Source organism: Microcebus murinus, chromosome 8, assembly GCF_040939455.1.
Source record: "Microcebus murinus isolate Inina chromosome 8, M.murinus_Inina_mat1.0, whole genome shotgun sequence".
NCBI classification, from domain to species: Eukaryota; Metazoa; Chordata; class Mammalia; order Primates; family Cheirogaleidae; genus Microcebus; species Microcebus murinus.
In genome coordinates, this window is record NC_134111.1 from 3,590,229 (window position 1) to 3,606,338 (window position 16,110).

Here is a 16,110-nt window from a genome sequence, read left to right on the forward strand (position 1 = left end):
TGGTCTGAAAAGATACATGGTATAATTTCTGTTTTTTTAAATTGTTTGAGATGTGCTTTGTGTCCTAGGATATGGTCAATCTTAGAGAATGACCCATGAGCTGATGAGAAGAACGTATATTTAGTGGTTTGGGGGTAGAATGTCCTGTAAATGTCAGTCAGGCCCATTTGTTTTGGGGTTCTGTTTAAGTCCATTGTTTCTTTGTTGATTTTCTGTTTGGAGGATCTGTCCTGTGCTGTAAGTGGGGTGTTAAAGTCTCCGATTATTGGTCCAGGCATGGTGGCTCAGGCTTGTAATCCTACCACTCTGGGAGGCCAAGGCTGGCAGATTGCTTGAGCTCAGGAGTTCGAAACCAGCCTGAGCATGAGCGAGACCCCGTCTCTACTATAAATAGAAAGAAATTTATTGGCCAACTAATATATAGAGAGAAAAAAATTAGCTGGGCATGGTGGCGCATGCCTGTAGTCCCAGCTGCTTGGGAGGCTGAGTCAGGATTGCTTGAGCCCAGGAGTTAGAGGTTGCTGTGAGATAGGCTGACGCCATGGTACTCACTCTAGCCTGGGCAACAAAGCAAGACTCTTGTCTCAAAAAAAAAAAAAAAAAAAAGTCTTTGATTATTATGGTGTTGTTGTTTATCTATTTGTTTAGATCCAATAGAGTTTGATTTATGAATCTGGGTGCACCAAGGTTGGGTTCATATATATTTTGAATTGTTATGTCTTCTTGTTGAATGGTACCCTTCAGCATTATATAGTGACCTCCTTTGTCTTTTGTTACTGTTGTTGATTTAAAAACTAAGTTATCTGTAATCAGCACCTCCACACCAGCTTTCTTTTGGCTTCCAGCTTTCTTTTGCTTAAAATATTGTACTCCACCCCTTTACCTCTAGTCTATATGCATCCTTGCAGTTTAGATGGATTTCCTGAAGGCACCAGATACTTGGCTGTGTTTTTTTATCCATTCGCCCAGCCTGTATCTCTTGAGTGGGGAGTTCAAGCCATTCACATTTATTGAGATAACTGATAGGTGGGGCAGATTTCTGTTCATTATGTTGGGTTGAACTTTGTTTCTTTGTTTTCTCTCTTGAGCCATTGTAGTATCTTGCCTTTGATCTTCAGCTTTGAGTATATTTACATTCGTGAGTGTTTATGGTGCTGATCCGTGGGTAACACTGTTTTGAGTACTTCTTTGAAGGGCTGGTCTTGCATTAGTGTATTCCCTCAGTCTTTGCTTATCTGAGAATGTCTTGATTTCTCCTTCATACACAAAACTTAGTTTTGCAGGGAATAAGATTCTAGGCTGGGCATTGTTTTGTTTCAGAAGAGTGAGAATGGGGCCCCAGTCTCTCCTTGCTTGTAGAGTCTCAGTAGAGAAGTCTGGTGTTATTCGGATTGGCTTTCCCTTGTTATGTTACTTGCTTCTTTCATCTTACAGCTCTTAGAAGGGCCTCTTGAGTTGATATTTTGGTCAGTCTGATGACTGCATGTCATGACGTCTTCCTGTTTGCATGGAATCTCCCAGGGGTCCTCTGAGCTTCTTGAACTTGTATATCGAGATTTTTAGCAAGGCCTGGGAAATTTTCCTCTATTATATCTTCGAATAGTTTGTCCAACCCTTGGGTGTTTTCTTCTTCCCCTTCTGGTAACCCTATGACCCTCACATTAGGTTTCTTCACATAATCCCACATCTCTTGCAGGCTTTGCTCTTTTCTCTTGTTTCTCTGCTCTATCTCTGTTACTGATTTATTTAATTGGAAGGTGTTTTCTTCAATCTCTGAGATTCTTTCTTCTGTGTGATGTACCCTGTTCTTGAGGCTTTCCATTGTATTTTGTAGTTCCCTGAATTGATTCTTCATTTCCAGGAGTTTGGTTTAACTTTTCTTTATTGTGTCGATTTCTTTAGTGATCTTTTGTTCAAGGTCCTGGAGGCTTTTTGTGGTTTCTTTGTGTTGGTTATGGAGTTGTTCTTGCAGGTCGTTGAATTTTCTTATGATCCACATTTGAAATTCCTCTTCTGTCATTTTGGTTGCCTGATTTTGGTTGGTGTCTGTTTCTAAGGGGCTAGTGGTGCTCCTCCTCTTTGGGGGTTTGGTTTCCGTTTGGTTCTTCATATTTCCGGAGTTCCTTCGCTGATTTCTTCTCATGTCTATCAGTTGTTGCTTCTTTCGTTTGGGTATTGACACTCCTTGTTAGTCTCTGAGCCGGTAGGTGGTGTTTGTGGGTGAGATTTGACCACTCCCTGTATGTTGAGTCAGTAGGTGCCGTGAAAAGGGTGTGCAGGATGTCCTCCCTGTCATTAGGTGGCGCTTGTTCGGAGGAACAGGCTACGCTGCTGTTTTTGCGTTCTGTAACCAGCTCTTGTTCCCCTGAAGAGGCAGTCTAGTGCCTCTGGAGGTTGGTGGGGCCCTGGGACTTCAGGTGAGTCATTTTTTCCCCCTCAGTGAGGGCTGGTCTGGGAGTGAGTCTGGGTGGTGCTGGGTTGGGTAAGCCTGCCCTCAGGCACCACCAATGCTGTTAATGGGGTCAAAGTTCTGTTCTCTGCTTCCAGGAAAAGCTGCCAAGGAGGGGCTGGAATGGCCCTGCTCAGTCAGAAAGTCTGTGTGTGGGGGTGGGGCTGTCTTAGACCCACAGTCTAGAGCGAGCCTGGCTCCTTTCCACCCTCCCCAATTCCCGCAGCTACTCCTGGGCCTCTGCCAGCAGGCCAGACCTCACGCCACCGGGCTTCCCCTGGCTGTGATGCCGGCGGGGAGGTTCCCTGTGCAGGAACGCCACCTGGGCTGGGTGCACGGCCCCCGTTTGGTAGGAGGGTTGCCCTCTAGGACACTGATTTGCCCCTGAAGGCACACACACCTCAGTAGGCTGTTCACATCTATCCCTTCTGTGCCCCGGGCAATGCGAGACCTGGGTGCACGGGATCTGGTCTGCAGGTCTGACCTCTGGGCCCCACAGTTCAATCCCTATCCCCACCAGGTAGAGGAATGCCAGTCCCAATTCACCCGCGGGGAGCCCAAGCGGGATTGATGTCTTTCAGCTTCAGGGTCTACCCCGTTCTCCTGGGAGCACTGGGCCAGCAGCACCTAGGGTGGCTGGTGGTTAGGGAACTCACCGTCTGAGTAGCCCTCAGTCAGCTGTAGGGCCCCAAAAGGGAGGGTCCCGTTCCCTGGAGGTGCCTCTGGCTGGTGGCTATATTGTCTCTCTCGGCAGCCAGGGATAGGAATGGGGGAGGAGGGGATGAAACAATGTGGCACCTGACATGGGGATCACGTCTGTGCACAGGAAGGTGTCCCGTGGGAGATGGGAGCCTGGTGCAGCGTCTGCTATAGGCTTACCACTCCCTGGCGGCGGCCATCTCAGGGCTGGTGTCTGCAGGTCTCTCCACCCACTGGGGAGCCCACCAGCAGTCTGAGATGCAAGGGAGAGGAAAGTTAACCTCTCCTCTCTTCACCTACCCTTGCTGCTGGTCTCCAGGCTGCTCCAGAGGTCCCTGCTTCCAGTTCTCCGCAACCTCCTCTCGTGGAGTCTCCCGTGGTCTCAGGTACCCCTCCTTCCGACCCTCGTCTGATATATGCTCGTCTTCTTGCTTCTCTCTTCTGATTTGCCCTAGAATCTGTGTTTTCTCTCTGTCTGGCGGTGTTTCTCGCCCACCATCTTGATTAATCCTCCTGGAAATACAGCTGTTTAATGAAGCAGTTTCAGCACCAAGTTTAGTGTTGGCCCTCAAATGTGATCTAGTTATAACTAGTTGCCAGTTCTAAATTTTGTGGTTTTACTTTAATATTCTCTTGGATGGCATGAAATTAGTTATATGGTTTTTAGTCAGATGGTTTCTGTTTTAAGGAGAATATATTATAAGAAATTTGTATTTTAAAATCCAGAAGCTTGTACAGTACATCTACATAGAAAAGTAGAGTGTTCCCTTTGTGAGGATCCCACAGAAGAAAAATATGGTGTGGGACTATTGAGGAAGAAGTTGTATGGAGATGGAAACTGGCTTTTCCTTGCTTTCTGACTGTAGGCAAAGCAGTACAGTGGCGCCAACATCCTTCTGTTGAAGGTGTTGACAGCCCTTGTGAGCTCTAGCCTCACTTTCAGTTGAGTAAAGATGACTATCTGCTCTTGTTTGGATCTTTCCAGCAAGAGGTTGTATTAGTATAAGGAAAACATCCTTATGGGGAGTACCTCAAAACACCTAGAAGATTCTTCTTGGCCATCACTGTCCTTGTTAACCCTGTTTCTTACTAGTTCTTATGATTCTATTTATACTTTGTACTAGGTTTCAGCCTTTGTCATTGATTCTGCCAAACTGAGGACAAAAAATATTTATTTTTCATTAAATAATCTTTACTGCAAGCATTATTTTCCATTTATTTTCTGGTAAGCATTGTTTGTGGGGTTTCTTTTTCAATTTGGTCAATATGTTTTGAGTGTCTTCTTTATGCTGCAGGTAAAAGATACATTTGTTTTAATAGACTCTTTTTTGTTAAGGTCAGTAAATGATGAAGATAAATGTGTAAATCACTTTTCAGTAAAGTGGTAATAGATGTCCAAGATGGTACGGACATATGAAGTAGAGAATGCTAACCAGCTCACCCTTCCCAGAGGATATATTTGAGCTGAGTTTTGAAGGATGAATGTTTTGTATTAGAAATTAAAATGATTTTGTTACTCATGATTAGTAATATTTATTGAATGCTCAAGCTCTGTGCTAACTGCTTTACATGCATTTAATTCTCAGAACAGCCCTTTAAAATATAGATACTATTCCTTTTTTTTTTTTAAAGAGGTTTTTCTTTTTTCCAAAAATTGCACGGAAGTAAAGCAGTGCTCTAGTTGATGCAGATGTGTCATGTAGGCGTTAGCAGTACTGCCCTCAATACTCATTCATTGGACAGTAGCGCTACCCAAAGAAAAGGATGATTGGATACTATTCCTAATGTCATCAGACCAAGAACACTGAGGCTTGAGGAGTTAAGAAAATTTCCCTAGATGACACAGTAGAAAGTGTCAGAGCCAGAATTTGTATCCCAGGGTCTTTTTGACCTGTCACATTATGTTGCACAAAGTCCATTCTACCTTGAGAGAAGATAAAAAAGCTTCAGGAGGGGAGAATTTTTGCCAAATTTTGAGGTATGAAATGGATATGGCAGGGGAAAGATATTCTACACGAAGGCATGGAGGCAAGGGTGAAATCAGTAGTTTCGTGCTATTAGAACTGGAGGAGCATTTCTAAAATAAATACAGATTCTTTGACATATTCCCTGGCCTTAATTAATACAGAGGTTGGTATGGTCTTCACCAAAGCTCCTTTAGTGATTCATATGCACACTAAAGTTTGGGAACTGCTGGTGTAGTGCATAGAGGTGGTGTTGATGAGGAGGCAGAAACAAATCTAGAGAAGTAGGCAGGAGTTTGTGTCATTGTCATAAAATCTTAAACTTTGTGTATAGTTTTTTTTGTTTTCTTTTTTAACAGTTTATAAAAATATATCTTTATTGTGTTCCAATGTTCTTGCATTATACATATACCTAGTTATATTAATATAAACTTAGTCTTCATGTTAAATATAAATTAAACAAACACAAATCCCTCCAAGCCATGAATCCTCATTAAAAAATGTATGGTCGGGCTGTGGTGGCGTACATATACAGTCCCAGATACTTGGGAGACTGAGGGGCAGGATTGCTTCAGTCCTGGAGTTTGAGAGTTCAAGACCAGCCTAGGCAACATGGCAAGAGCCTATCTCTTTAAAAAAAAAAAAATATATATATATATATATATAGTGAGATGATGAAATTATATGAAATCATCATACTCTGAAAATTGTTAACTGCAGCCAAATGTAAATGTTGAAAGCAGCAATAAAAGCAAAAGTGATATAGAATAAAACTACGGGTCTCACCATAGATGGTGAATCAAGCTCAGACAGCTTGATCTGACACTTCAGCAAAGTATCATCGTTGAATAAAAATGATCAACGGGTTAATGTCACCAGTGATGGCAGGGGACACCTCAGAAGACAAGTCCCATGACCTCAGAACATGAATTTCAGAGGACCTGAAGATGAGGAAAAGATCTACTTCACCCTCAGAAGCCTTATGCCTCTAGAGCCTTGACTCGGAATCAGATGACTAGAAATGACTAAAGATTGGCATTTGTCTTGAATATTCACAATTGTAGCAAAACGTGCACTCAAACACAAAACCCAGAAGACTCTTGCTAATTTTAGAATGGGAAAAGTTTGAATATTAACCTGGAGAGAGGATATGTTATTGCAGCTAAAATCCCCATGCTGGACTGGCCCGTTTCTCCTATAGGTTTTGACATCTAAATCTGAGAGATGGCCGAGGTGCCAGTTCTCCTTACAGACTTTTCTCTCAGGAGCGTAGACACAGAGAAGGATCCTGTTGTTCCTACACCCGCCACTGCTTTCCTCAGCTGGGGCGACTCCCACAGCTTGTGGGAGGCTGCTAAGAACAGCACTGGCTCCAGATCCCAGAGGGCAGAGCCAACCCCATTCTTAGGAAGGACACTGCTCCATCCCAGCATCTCAGAAACTCAAAGAACAGCCCCTCTCATGGAGCTGGGGACAGTCTGTGGACTGCCATCACCACTTCCAGAAGACGTGTACGGCGGGTGTGTCAGTTCCGGGACTCCGAGGCCGTGGGGCTGCGGACTGTGGACATGAGGTGTGACTTGTAGGTCTTGCTCAGGCCTGTCATCCAGAACTTCAGCATCTTGACGTTGTCTTCCTCAGATGCGCCAAGGATGCTCAGGAGCTTCTGTGTGTCCTCTTTGGGCCGACTGTCCACCTTGGTGAATTTGAAAAGGACCTTCACTTTGTTCATCCACTCCCCCTTGAGGCAGACGAGGCACTGGTCCACCACATCTACAGACAGATTCTGGTTGGTCAAAGCCGCTTCGATCTTATTCAGGATAGTGGGGCCAACTCGGTCTCCAGCGACAGGGCTCCCGCTGGTGACCACGAACTCGTACTTGCTCAGAGGCTGCTCGTCTTCACACCCGACTAGGTGGAGGGTGGAGCGGGCAGCTGCGTGGACCTCCACAATGACAGCAAATTCTGAGGACAGGACGTGGGCGGGGATCTGCACGTGTGGGCTGAGCCCCAGGAAGTTGCAGCGATAGGCCTCTTCGTACTGGCTGCTGTACGGGATGGTGCGCACACAGCCCACAGGCAGCATGGTCCAAAGAACTTCAAAAGCTGACTGGACAAGGTCCACGTCTCTGCTCTTCCAGATCACCTGATTCCCCATGAGAACATGCCAGGCCAACATGCGAAAAGATGGGGCACCCAGCACCTGCCGCATGTGCCGAAGGGACTTGAAGACTGGTGGCTTTTGGGGCTGCCAGCCCCCACGGCCTGACAGTGAGGAGGACCCTGCCGGGCACTGGCTCAGTTCCCGTCCTTCTGCACCCTCGGGCAACACAGGGGCTTATTCCTCTTCTTCAGCCTCAGAGTTGTCCCAGCTTTCTTTCTTTCTTTTTTTTTTTTTTTTTTATTTATTTTTTTAGGTTTCCACTTCTGTGTGATGTCCCAGCTTTCTGATTCCTCTTCTAAGTCAGCAAGCTTCTCCATCTGGACCAAGGTGTCTTCGGTCGGTGCACCCTCCAAGAGCTTCTCGGTCAGTCAGCTGCCACATGCTTTCAGGAGCCAAGCAAAGGAGGTGTGAAGGCATGCCCACAAGTTGTCATCGCTGGTGAGTGATGTCAGTGAGCGGGCAGCGTTGCCGTTCCTCTGGTGTAGGAATGGCGTGAAGGCTGTGTTCATCCTCTGAGCACGCTGGGGGCACCCGAACTGCTCTGCCTCGAACACCTTGAGCGCCTTGCCCTGGAGCTCATCGATGATGCCCCGGACCTTCCCCAGTAGGAAGGGCCAGGAGTTCATGAGGTAGATCCGGTCCATCATGATGGTGATGATGCTGTACCAGCGCTGGAAGCCCCTGGCCAGGCTGTCTTTGATGAAGAAGGTGTGGCTGAACACAAAGCCATGCTGTTCGTCACCAAAGAAGATGGGCCCCTCACGGCCAGGGCAGACCTCACAGCTCAGGCTCCGGACAGGACGCAGGCCTGGCGGACAATGCTGAACAGCTGGGGGTGGTTGGGGTGCTGGTGACTGACGTACTTGATCGAGGTCTCCTTATCGTGGCTGATGTACCCTGGGTGTCCTGCAGACAGTGACCGGCAGCCCTCACATATGTCTGACTTTTTGGGCCTAGGGCTGCTGGACTTGGTGCTGGCCCCTTCCGCCGGGCTGTGTGCGCGGATCCGGCTGCTCATCTGAATGCCGCCTTCCTCTTCGGCCTGCTGGCCCTGGTGAGGGCTGTCCCTGTTCTCAGCCCCTTGGGGAAGTGGGGCATGGAGCACCTCCGTGCAGAAGAGAGTACGAGGGCCATGGAGCTCGCAGAAGTGACAGAGAGCAACAATGGCATTCATGGTGCCTCAGAGACTGCAAGAAGCCTTATTCTCAGCAGAATCACACTTCCACCATCCCGCCTTGACCAGGCAAGGTGTCTGCCAAATGGGTCAGGTGTAGTGACAGCAGTCATTCATGAAGACCTGATGTTTTCTGTGGCGGCGGCGTCGAGGCTCATGACTAGGCCGGGCCGTACCAACGCGGCCCGCGGGAGCGCGCGGGCGCCCGGGAGGGGCCGCCGAGCCCACACAGCCGCGCGCGGCTCGGTCCGGAGCGGCGGGGTCTGGCCGGAACGGCGGCCGCTGCCCGCGCCGTCCGGCCGCCCCCGTCGGGCTGTGTATAGTTTTTTTGTCTAGTATTTTTTTTCAGGAGTGGTTTTGCTTTTGATTCTTTCATTATAAGAGCAGCCGGCTTTTAACAGACAAGAGACACTTTTTTTTTTTTTTTTTTTTTTTTTGAGACTGAGTGTTGCTTTGTTGCCCAGGCTAGAGTGAGTGCCGTGGCGTCAGCCTAGCTCACAGCAACCTCAAACTCCTGGGCTCAAGCAATCCTACTGTCTCAGCCTCCCAAGTAGCTGGGACTACAGGCATGCGCCACCATGCCCAGCTAGTTTTTTCTATATATATTAGTTGGCCAATTAATTTCTTTCTATTTATAGTAGAGGCGGGGTCTCACTCTTGCTCAGGCTGGTTTCGAACTCCTGACCTTGAGCAATCCTCCGGCCTCAGCCTCCAAGAGTGCTAGGATTACTGGCGTGAGCCACCACGCCCGGCTAAGAGACACTCTTGTATATAGCTTCACTTTATTTTGTGTGTGCTTGTTGTAAAATTGGAGTCTCTCAAATGTTGCAACATTCCAGGAACTACACTGGATTGACAGCATTGTATTATTTTATTTGCTGGATTTCTGAGATTCTTTCGTAAGCTTATTAAACTGATATGTAATAACAAATTCCAGTAAGAGAGTTTCAGATACAGCTCTGGAACTGGGATCCAGTGAAACATTTTTTAAAATGCTCCTATGGATATTTCCTCATGGAACTTACTGTGTGACTTACTTTAGTATTGAGTGTTTTACCAATTTATAATGATACAGTAGTATACAAAGTCAAGTGTTTTGAGTTTGATATTTCTGATGTATAAAGAAATAAATGTCCTGAGTTTTTTGGTTCTTTATAAGGGTTTCCATTTGACGAGATACTACTTTGAAATTTACAAATTATTATTTGCTCTGTGGCAATTTTATTATTATTTACTTTGCAGTTTAGGAAGGTCACTTATATGTGTGTGTGTGTACACATGTATTCTGGCTCTGGTCCATAAAGAGTATGATTACTGTTTGTGTGCTGAGGTGAACAAGGTTGTTCATTATGATGGATAACTAGTAGTTATTTATAACTACAGTGTGAACGATTGCTAAGGAGAAGATATAAGGCATTATAGACATTCCTAAAGGCTGTAAGGGCCCTCAGAGTGCTAGATTTCTCTGACAGTTACCAAGAGGGAATTTAAGAAAATGGATTTTTTTCCCCTAGGAGACAAGGTCTCTGTTACCCAGTCTAGAGTGCAGTGGCCTCATCATAGCTCACTGTAGCCTCAAACTTCTGGGCTCAAGCGATCCTCCTGCCTCGTCCTCCCAAATAAGATGGGACTACAGATGTGCACCACCATGCGCAGCAAATTTTTCTTATTTTTTGTAGAGATGAAGCCTCAGTATGTTTCCCAGGCTGGTCTTGAACTCAAGCAATCCTCCTGTTTTGGCTTCCCAATGTGCTAGGATTATAGGTGTGAACCACCATGCCTGGCCAGAAGATAATATTTAAATGGCGATTTCTACTATTAATTTGTTGTACTCATATCTTACTTTTAAAAACCTGTATTTTAGATTTTTTTGGTTTGCAGTTTAGCTAAGGCCAATTACAATGTTCCCTTTTGCCTTTTACTTTAGTTTGCCTCAGCTGGTATTGTATGCCTCTCTCCTGACCCCCCAGTCTAGTTAACTACATCATCACAGACTAAGTACAGAAGTGCCTGTGTCTGTACATCTTTTGCAGCTCAGTTTCATATAGATGCACTTAACTGTAGGCTTTCAAAACATAAGCATACCGTCATAATAGTGCATATCACACTATATTGTTATGGTATGTTTTGCTGGCTCCTCATTAGACAATAGCTACTTAAGATCAGACACTGAGTAAAATTCAGACTTGATTCCTGGCACCTTGCACATAGTAGACATTAAATGAATGCTTGTTTAATCAATTATTTCTCACTTTATATTATTCCTACTTTACTCATTCAGCAAATACAGGTTGAATATCCCTTATCAAAAATGTTTGGAACCAGAAGTGTTTTAGATTTTGGAATATTTGCATGTACATGATGAGTTATCTTGGGATGGTACCCAAATCTAAATGTGAAATTCATTTGTGTTTCATATACACCTTATTATATGCATAGCGTGAAGGTAATTTTATACATTATTTTTAATAATCTTACGCATGAAACAAAGTTTGTATTGGGTACCTATGTATGGAATCTTCCACTGGTAGCATCATGTTGGTGCTCAAAATATTTCAGATTTTGAGGCATTTTGGATTTCAGATTTTTGGATTACTCAACCTGTACTTACTGTGTGTATGTTCTAGAGACCATTCTATCCTGGGAGGGGGGGTACCTCAGTGAAGAAAACAAACAAACAAAAAATGCCTGCCTTCTTAGGTTTAAATTCTAGATAAATTTTTCATCTACATTCTTTTTTTTTTTTTTTTTTTTTTTTTGAGACAGAGTCTCGCTTGTTGCCCAGGCTAGAGTGAGTGCCGTGGCATCAGCCTAGCTCACAGCAACCTCAAACTCCTGGGCTCAAGCAATCCTTCTGCCTCAGCCTCCCGAGTAGCTGGGACTACAGGCATGTGCCACCATGCCCGGCTAATTTTATATATATATAAATTGGCCAATTAATTTGTTTCTATTTATAGTAGAGACGGGGTCTCGCTCTTGCTCAGGCTGGTTTCGAACTCCTGACCTCGAGCAATCCGCCCGCCTCGGCCTCCCAAGAGCTAGGATTACAGGCTTGAGCCACCGCGCCCGGCCGTCATCTACATTCTTTTAAATTAAGAAATATAGGCCGGGCGCGGTGGCTCACGCCTGTAATCCTAGCTCTCTGGGAGGCCGAGGCGGGCGGATCCTTTGAGTTCAGGAGTTCGAAACCAACCTGAGCAAGAGCGAGACCCCGTCTCTACTATAAATAGAAACAAATTAATTGGCCAACTAATATATATACAAAAAAATTAGCCGGGCGTGGTGGTGCATGCCTGTAGTCCCAGCTACTCGGGAGGCTGAGGCAGAAGGATCGCTTGAGCCCAGGAGTTTGAGGTTGCTGTGAGCTAGGCTGACGCCCTGGCACTCACTCTAGCCTGGGCAACAAAGTGAGACTCTGTCTCAAAAAAAAAAAAAAAAAAAAAAAAAAAAGAAATATAGCTAAAGTGAACTTTAAGCAATATATGGAGTATTATGCTGTAATCACAAGATTCTTTTATTCCTCCAGTCCTCATATTACATTTAATAGGTAAATACCAGTTTCAGTGGGATAATGGGATGTGTGACTGACTAGGAATCTAGTATAGTACTGTGCTGATTGCTTACTGAGAACTCAAGAAAAACACCTATGGGAATTTTGAAAGGTTTGTGGTTTTGGAAAATTTCCTGAGTGTGTTATATTCAGTGAATATGTGTAGCAGTTACTATTTCTTTGGAATGCTGTGCTATAATGATAGTAATAAAAGATGAAAAAAACTCAAACCTTTGCTTATAAATTTTTGTACTTTTTTCGAAGTTGTAGACACAGCACACTTAGTCTTCTTTATGTGAGCCTAGGACAAGTTAAAGTATTTTCATGCCATTTATCTTGTTATAACAAGAATTCTCTAGTCACTTAACTATTTCAGAGCATAATGGTGGGCATACACGTTATTAAAGACTCTTTAGTCCTTAAAAATTGATCTGTGATAAGTTCACGTAGCTTCAGTCATATTCTAAAGAGAAATATTTGGCTCAGTAGAGTTTTAAGGGGAAACACTCAAATACAGAAATACTTTTACTTTTATACCAGAATATTATCACCATTGTTTGAAAGTTAAGATACTGGATGGGGAAAAAAATTGCCCAGATCATAAAACACTTGTTAATATTTTACTGTTTAATTTTAGATATTTTTCTTCGCATTTTTAAAGACATAACTATGATATGCATATATGAAGTTTGTACCCTAGAACATATTTTCAGAGTAATTATTTCAAGTGACATTGTGTATTAGTATAGTTAGATTCATCATGTTCTTTCTAAAACTTAAACTTTTGTTCCAGGGTTCCTAGATATATGACCGTGACTATTCTAAGCCTCAGTTTTCTTACCATGGGAAGTACTGTCGTGAGGAGTGAGTGAACTAACAGGAGCAAGCCTAACATGGATTGACTCTTAATAGGTGCTTAGGAATTGTGAGCTCCTCCTTTCCTTTTTTGTTTACATTCTCTTGGGAGCATGGTCCCTGTATGTTATTTGAGCCTTTAACTAAAATAAAGCTTTATAGTTCTTTTAACTAAAGAATTTCAAACTTATAAACCCAAGAATGTTCTTTTTTAGACTTTTTAAGAATTTCTAGCTCTTCAAAATTAGTCTCCTATAGTAATCAGGGGATATGCTTTACAAATTTGTTTTGGTGAAGGTTGGTTATCTTTCCCCATTTTGGGATCCAAACCATGTTAGCCGTTTCACAGATTGGCTTTCTTTTCTTCTCCTCTCCTTCTCCCTCTCCCTCTCCCCTTTTTTTTGAGACAGAGTCTCGCTTTGTTGCCCAGGCTAGTGAGTGTCATGGCATCAGCCTAGCTCACAGCAACCTTAAACTCCTGGGCTCAAGCAATCCTGCTGCCTCAGCCTCCCAAATAGCTGGGACTACAGGCATGCGCCACCATGCCCAGCTAATTTTTTCTGTATATATTAGTTGGCCAATTAATTTCTTTCTATTTATAGTAGAGACGGGGTCTTGCTCTTGCTCAGGCTGGTTTCAAACTCCTGACCTTGAGCAATCAGCCTGCCTTGGCCTCCCAGAGTGCTAGGATTACAGGCGTGAGCCACCGCACCCGGCCAAGTTTTATCACTTTACTGCCAAACATATTTTAGCACTTTTCTAATTTTCCTCACTTTATTTTTCAGAATGAACCTAGTGATCGAGAGGATGGCCTCACCAAGAGACATCATGTGACAGACTCCGAGAATGAAGAGCCCTCAAATCTTAATGCTAGTGACTCTGAAAGTGAGGAGCTTCACAGGCAAAAGGACAGTGACTCTGAATCTGAGGAACGTGCAGAGCCTCCTGCAAGTGATTCTGAAAATGAAGATGTCAATCAGCACGGGAGTGACTCTGAGAGTGAGGAGACCAGGAAATTACCTGGTAGTGACTCTGAAAATGAGGAACTTCTTAATGGACATGCAAGTGACTCAGAAAACGAAGATGTTAGAAAACATCCTGCCAGTGATTCTGAGATTGAAGAGCTGCAAAAGAGTCCTGCCAGTGACTCTGAAACAGAGGATGCTCTAAAACCTCAAATCAGTGACTCTGAGAGTGAGGAACCCCCACGGCACCAAGCCAGTGACTCAGAAAATGAGGAGCCTCCCAAACCTCGAATGAGTGATTCGGAAAGTGAGGAGCTTCGTAAACCTCAGATCAGTGACTCTGAGAGTGAGGAACCCCCAAGGCACCAGGCCAGTGACTCAGAAAATGAAGAGCTTCCCAAACCCCGTATCAGTGACTCAGAAAGTGAGGACCCTCCAAGGCACCAGGCCAGTGACTCAGAAAATGAAGAGCTTCCCAAACCCCGTATCAGTGACTCAGAAAGTGAGGACCCTCCAAGGCACCAGGCCAGTGACTCAGAAAATGAAGAGCTTCCCAAACCTAGAATTAGTGATTCGGAAAGTGAGGACCCCCCAAGGAATCAGGCCAGTGATTCTGAAAATGAAGAACTACCCAAACCCCGAGTCAGTGACTCTGAGAGTGAGGAGCCTCAGAAGGAACCTGCCAGTGATTCAGAGACTGAAGATGCCTCCAGACACAAACAGAAGCCAGAATCAGATGATGACAGTGATGGGGAGAATAAGGAAGAGGATACAGAAATGCAGAATGACTCCTTTCCATCAGATAGCCATACGGATAGAAAAAGGTTTCACAGTTCTGACAGTGAGGAGGAAGAACCCAAAAGACAAAAAATTGACAGTGATGAAGATGAAGAAAAGGAGGGCGAGGAGGAGAGAGTAGCAAAGCGAAAAGCTGCTGTGCTTTCTGATAGTGAAGATGAAGAGAAAGCATGTAAGGAATTATTTTGCGTTGTTTGTCAATAGTTTATCATCTAAGCTTGTATCTGTGAAACATTGTGTCCTTTTCTGTTATGTTAGCTCTATAACCCATCATTCAATTTGATATTCTAAAATATCAGTAGGACAGTCATTTCCTCTGGGTATCATTGGCTAAGCTAATATAAATGTCCTTTGAGTTGTAGCAGCATCTATTAATTTCTGACTCCCTCAAAGTGAGAAGCTAGACCAAGTGTCAGTGGGAATAGAAAAGACTTAGTTTTTTTTTTTAAAACTGGAAAGGGTAATGTTTCCAAGAAGTACATTTACATAGAACCCCTGACTGCAAAATTAGCTGTAGGTCTCTGATAGCTCATCACTAGATCCCATCCAAACAGTAACTGAGCTTCTACAGGAAGAGAACTGCTTCTCTTCATTTGTTCAACATTGTTGAATACCCAAATACAGGGAAGTTTGGGGGGATTCTATTTAGAGGCTCCATGTCTCTTCAGAGCATTCAAGTCTTTACTACCCGAGACCTCATTTTCACAGATAATAATTTTTACTTGAATACTGTTTTATGAAACTTATATTTTTTTGAAAAAGACATATTCTCTTATAATCTGACAGTTATTAGAAGAGAAGGAAAAAGAGTACCTACCACACATGCTGCCAGTTTGTTAAGGAAGATGAGAAATTTCAAAATGGCCAGCAGTGGTAAGGAACATGTGAAATATTCCTAAAAAGGTATATCTAGTCCCTTTTAGTTCTGCTATTATTAAGCAACATAAAAAGGATGGTAATTCTGCCCATCAGTCTAATCTTAATTTTCTCTGTTTCCCAAAAGGAAAGGTAACCATGGATGCTCACTTTCATATGGATGATTTCTTCCTTCATCTTTTGGACAGGCCACTTTTTCCTAAGCAAAATAACAGATAATTTGTATTAATAAGATGGCTCTGAATGAGCCTTTTTTGGTTTTTATTTTTTCATTTTCTTAACCATGTATCAGGGGCTCTTTGACCTATTAACACATACTGCCGTTTTAAAGCACCTGTTATGGCCGGGCACGGTGGCTCACGCCTGTAATCCTAGCACTCTGGGACGTCCAGGCGGGCAGATCGCTCGAGGTCAGCAGTTCGAAATCAGCCTGAGCAAGAGCGAGATCCTATCTCTACTACAAATAGAAAGAAATTAATTGGCCAACTAAAAATATATAGAAAAAAATTAGCCAGGCATGGTGGCGCATGTCTGTAGTCCCAGCTACTCGGGAGGCTGAGGCAGTAGGATCGCTTGAGCCCAGGAGTTTGAGGTTGCTGTGAGCTAGGCTGACGCC

General features: G+C 44.1%; 2 protein-coding genes and 1 non-coding gene across 5 annotated transcripts in view; 1 reads left to right on the forward strand and 2 right to left on the reverse strand.

Annotated features, from left to right (window-relative positions):
- IWS1 (interacts with SUPT6H, CTD assembly factor 1) overlaps positions 1–16,110 on the forward strand; it is a 54,231-nt gene that overhangs the window by 12,903 nt on the left and 25,218 nt on the right. For all 3 annotated transcript variants that reach the window (XM_076005449.1, XM_012739943.2, XM_012739942.3), the window contains exon 3: positions 13,641–14,790. In XM_076005449.1, the coding sequence (XP_075861564.1) occupies positions 13,641–14,790 (1,150 nt within the window). The remainder of the gene's footprint in view (positions 1–13,640; positions 14,791–16,110) is intronic.
- Positions 4,792–4,917, reverse strand: LOC142872449 (U4atac minor spliceosomal RNA). The gene has a single exon (XR_012920708.1). It is a non-coding gene; the product is annotated as a U4atac minor spliceosomal RNA (small nuclear RNA).
- Positions 6,579–8,580, reverse strand: LOC105857532 (folliculin-like). The gene is given in 3 exon segments (XM_012739944.3): positions 6,579–7,477; positions 7,549–8,073; positions 8,076–8,580. Coding segments are annotated over 3 exon segments (1,740 nt in total). The 5' UTR covers positions 8,451–8,580; the 3' UTR covers positions 6,579–6,637.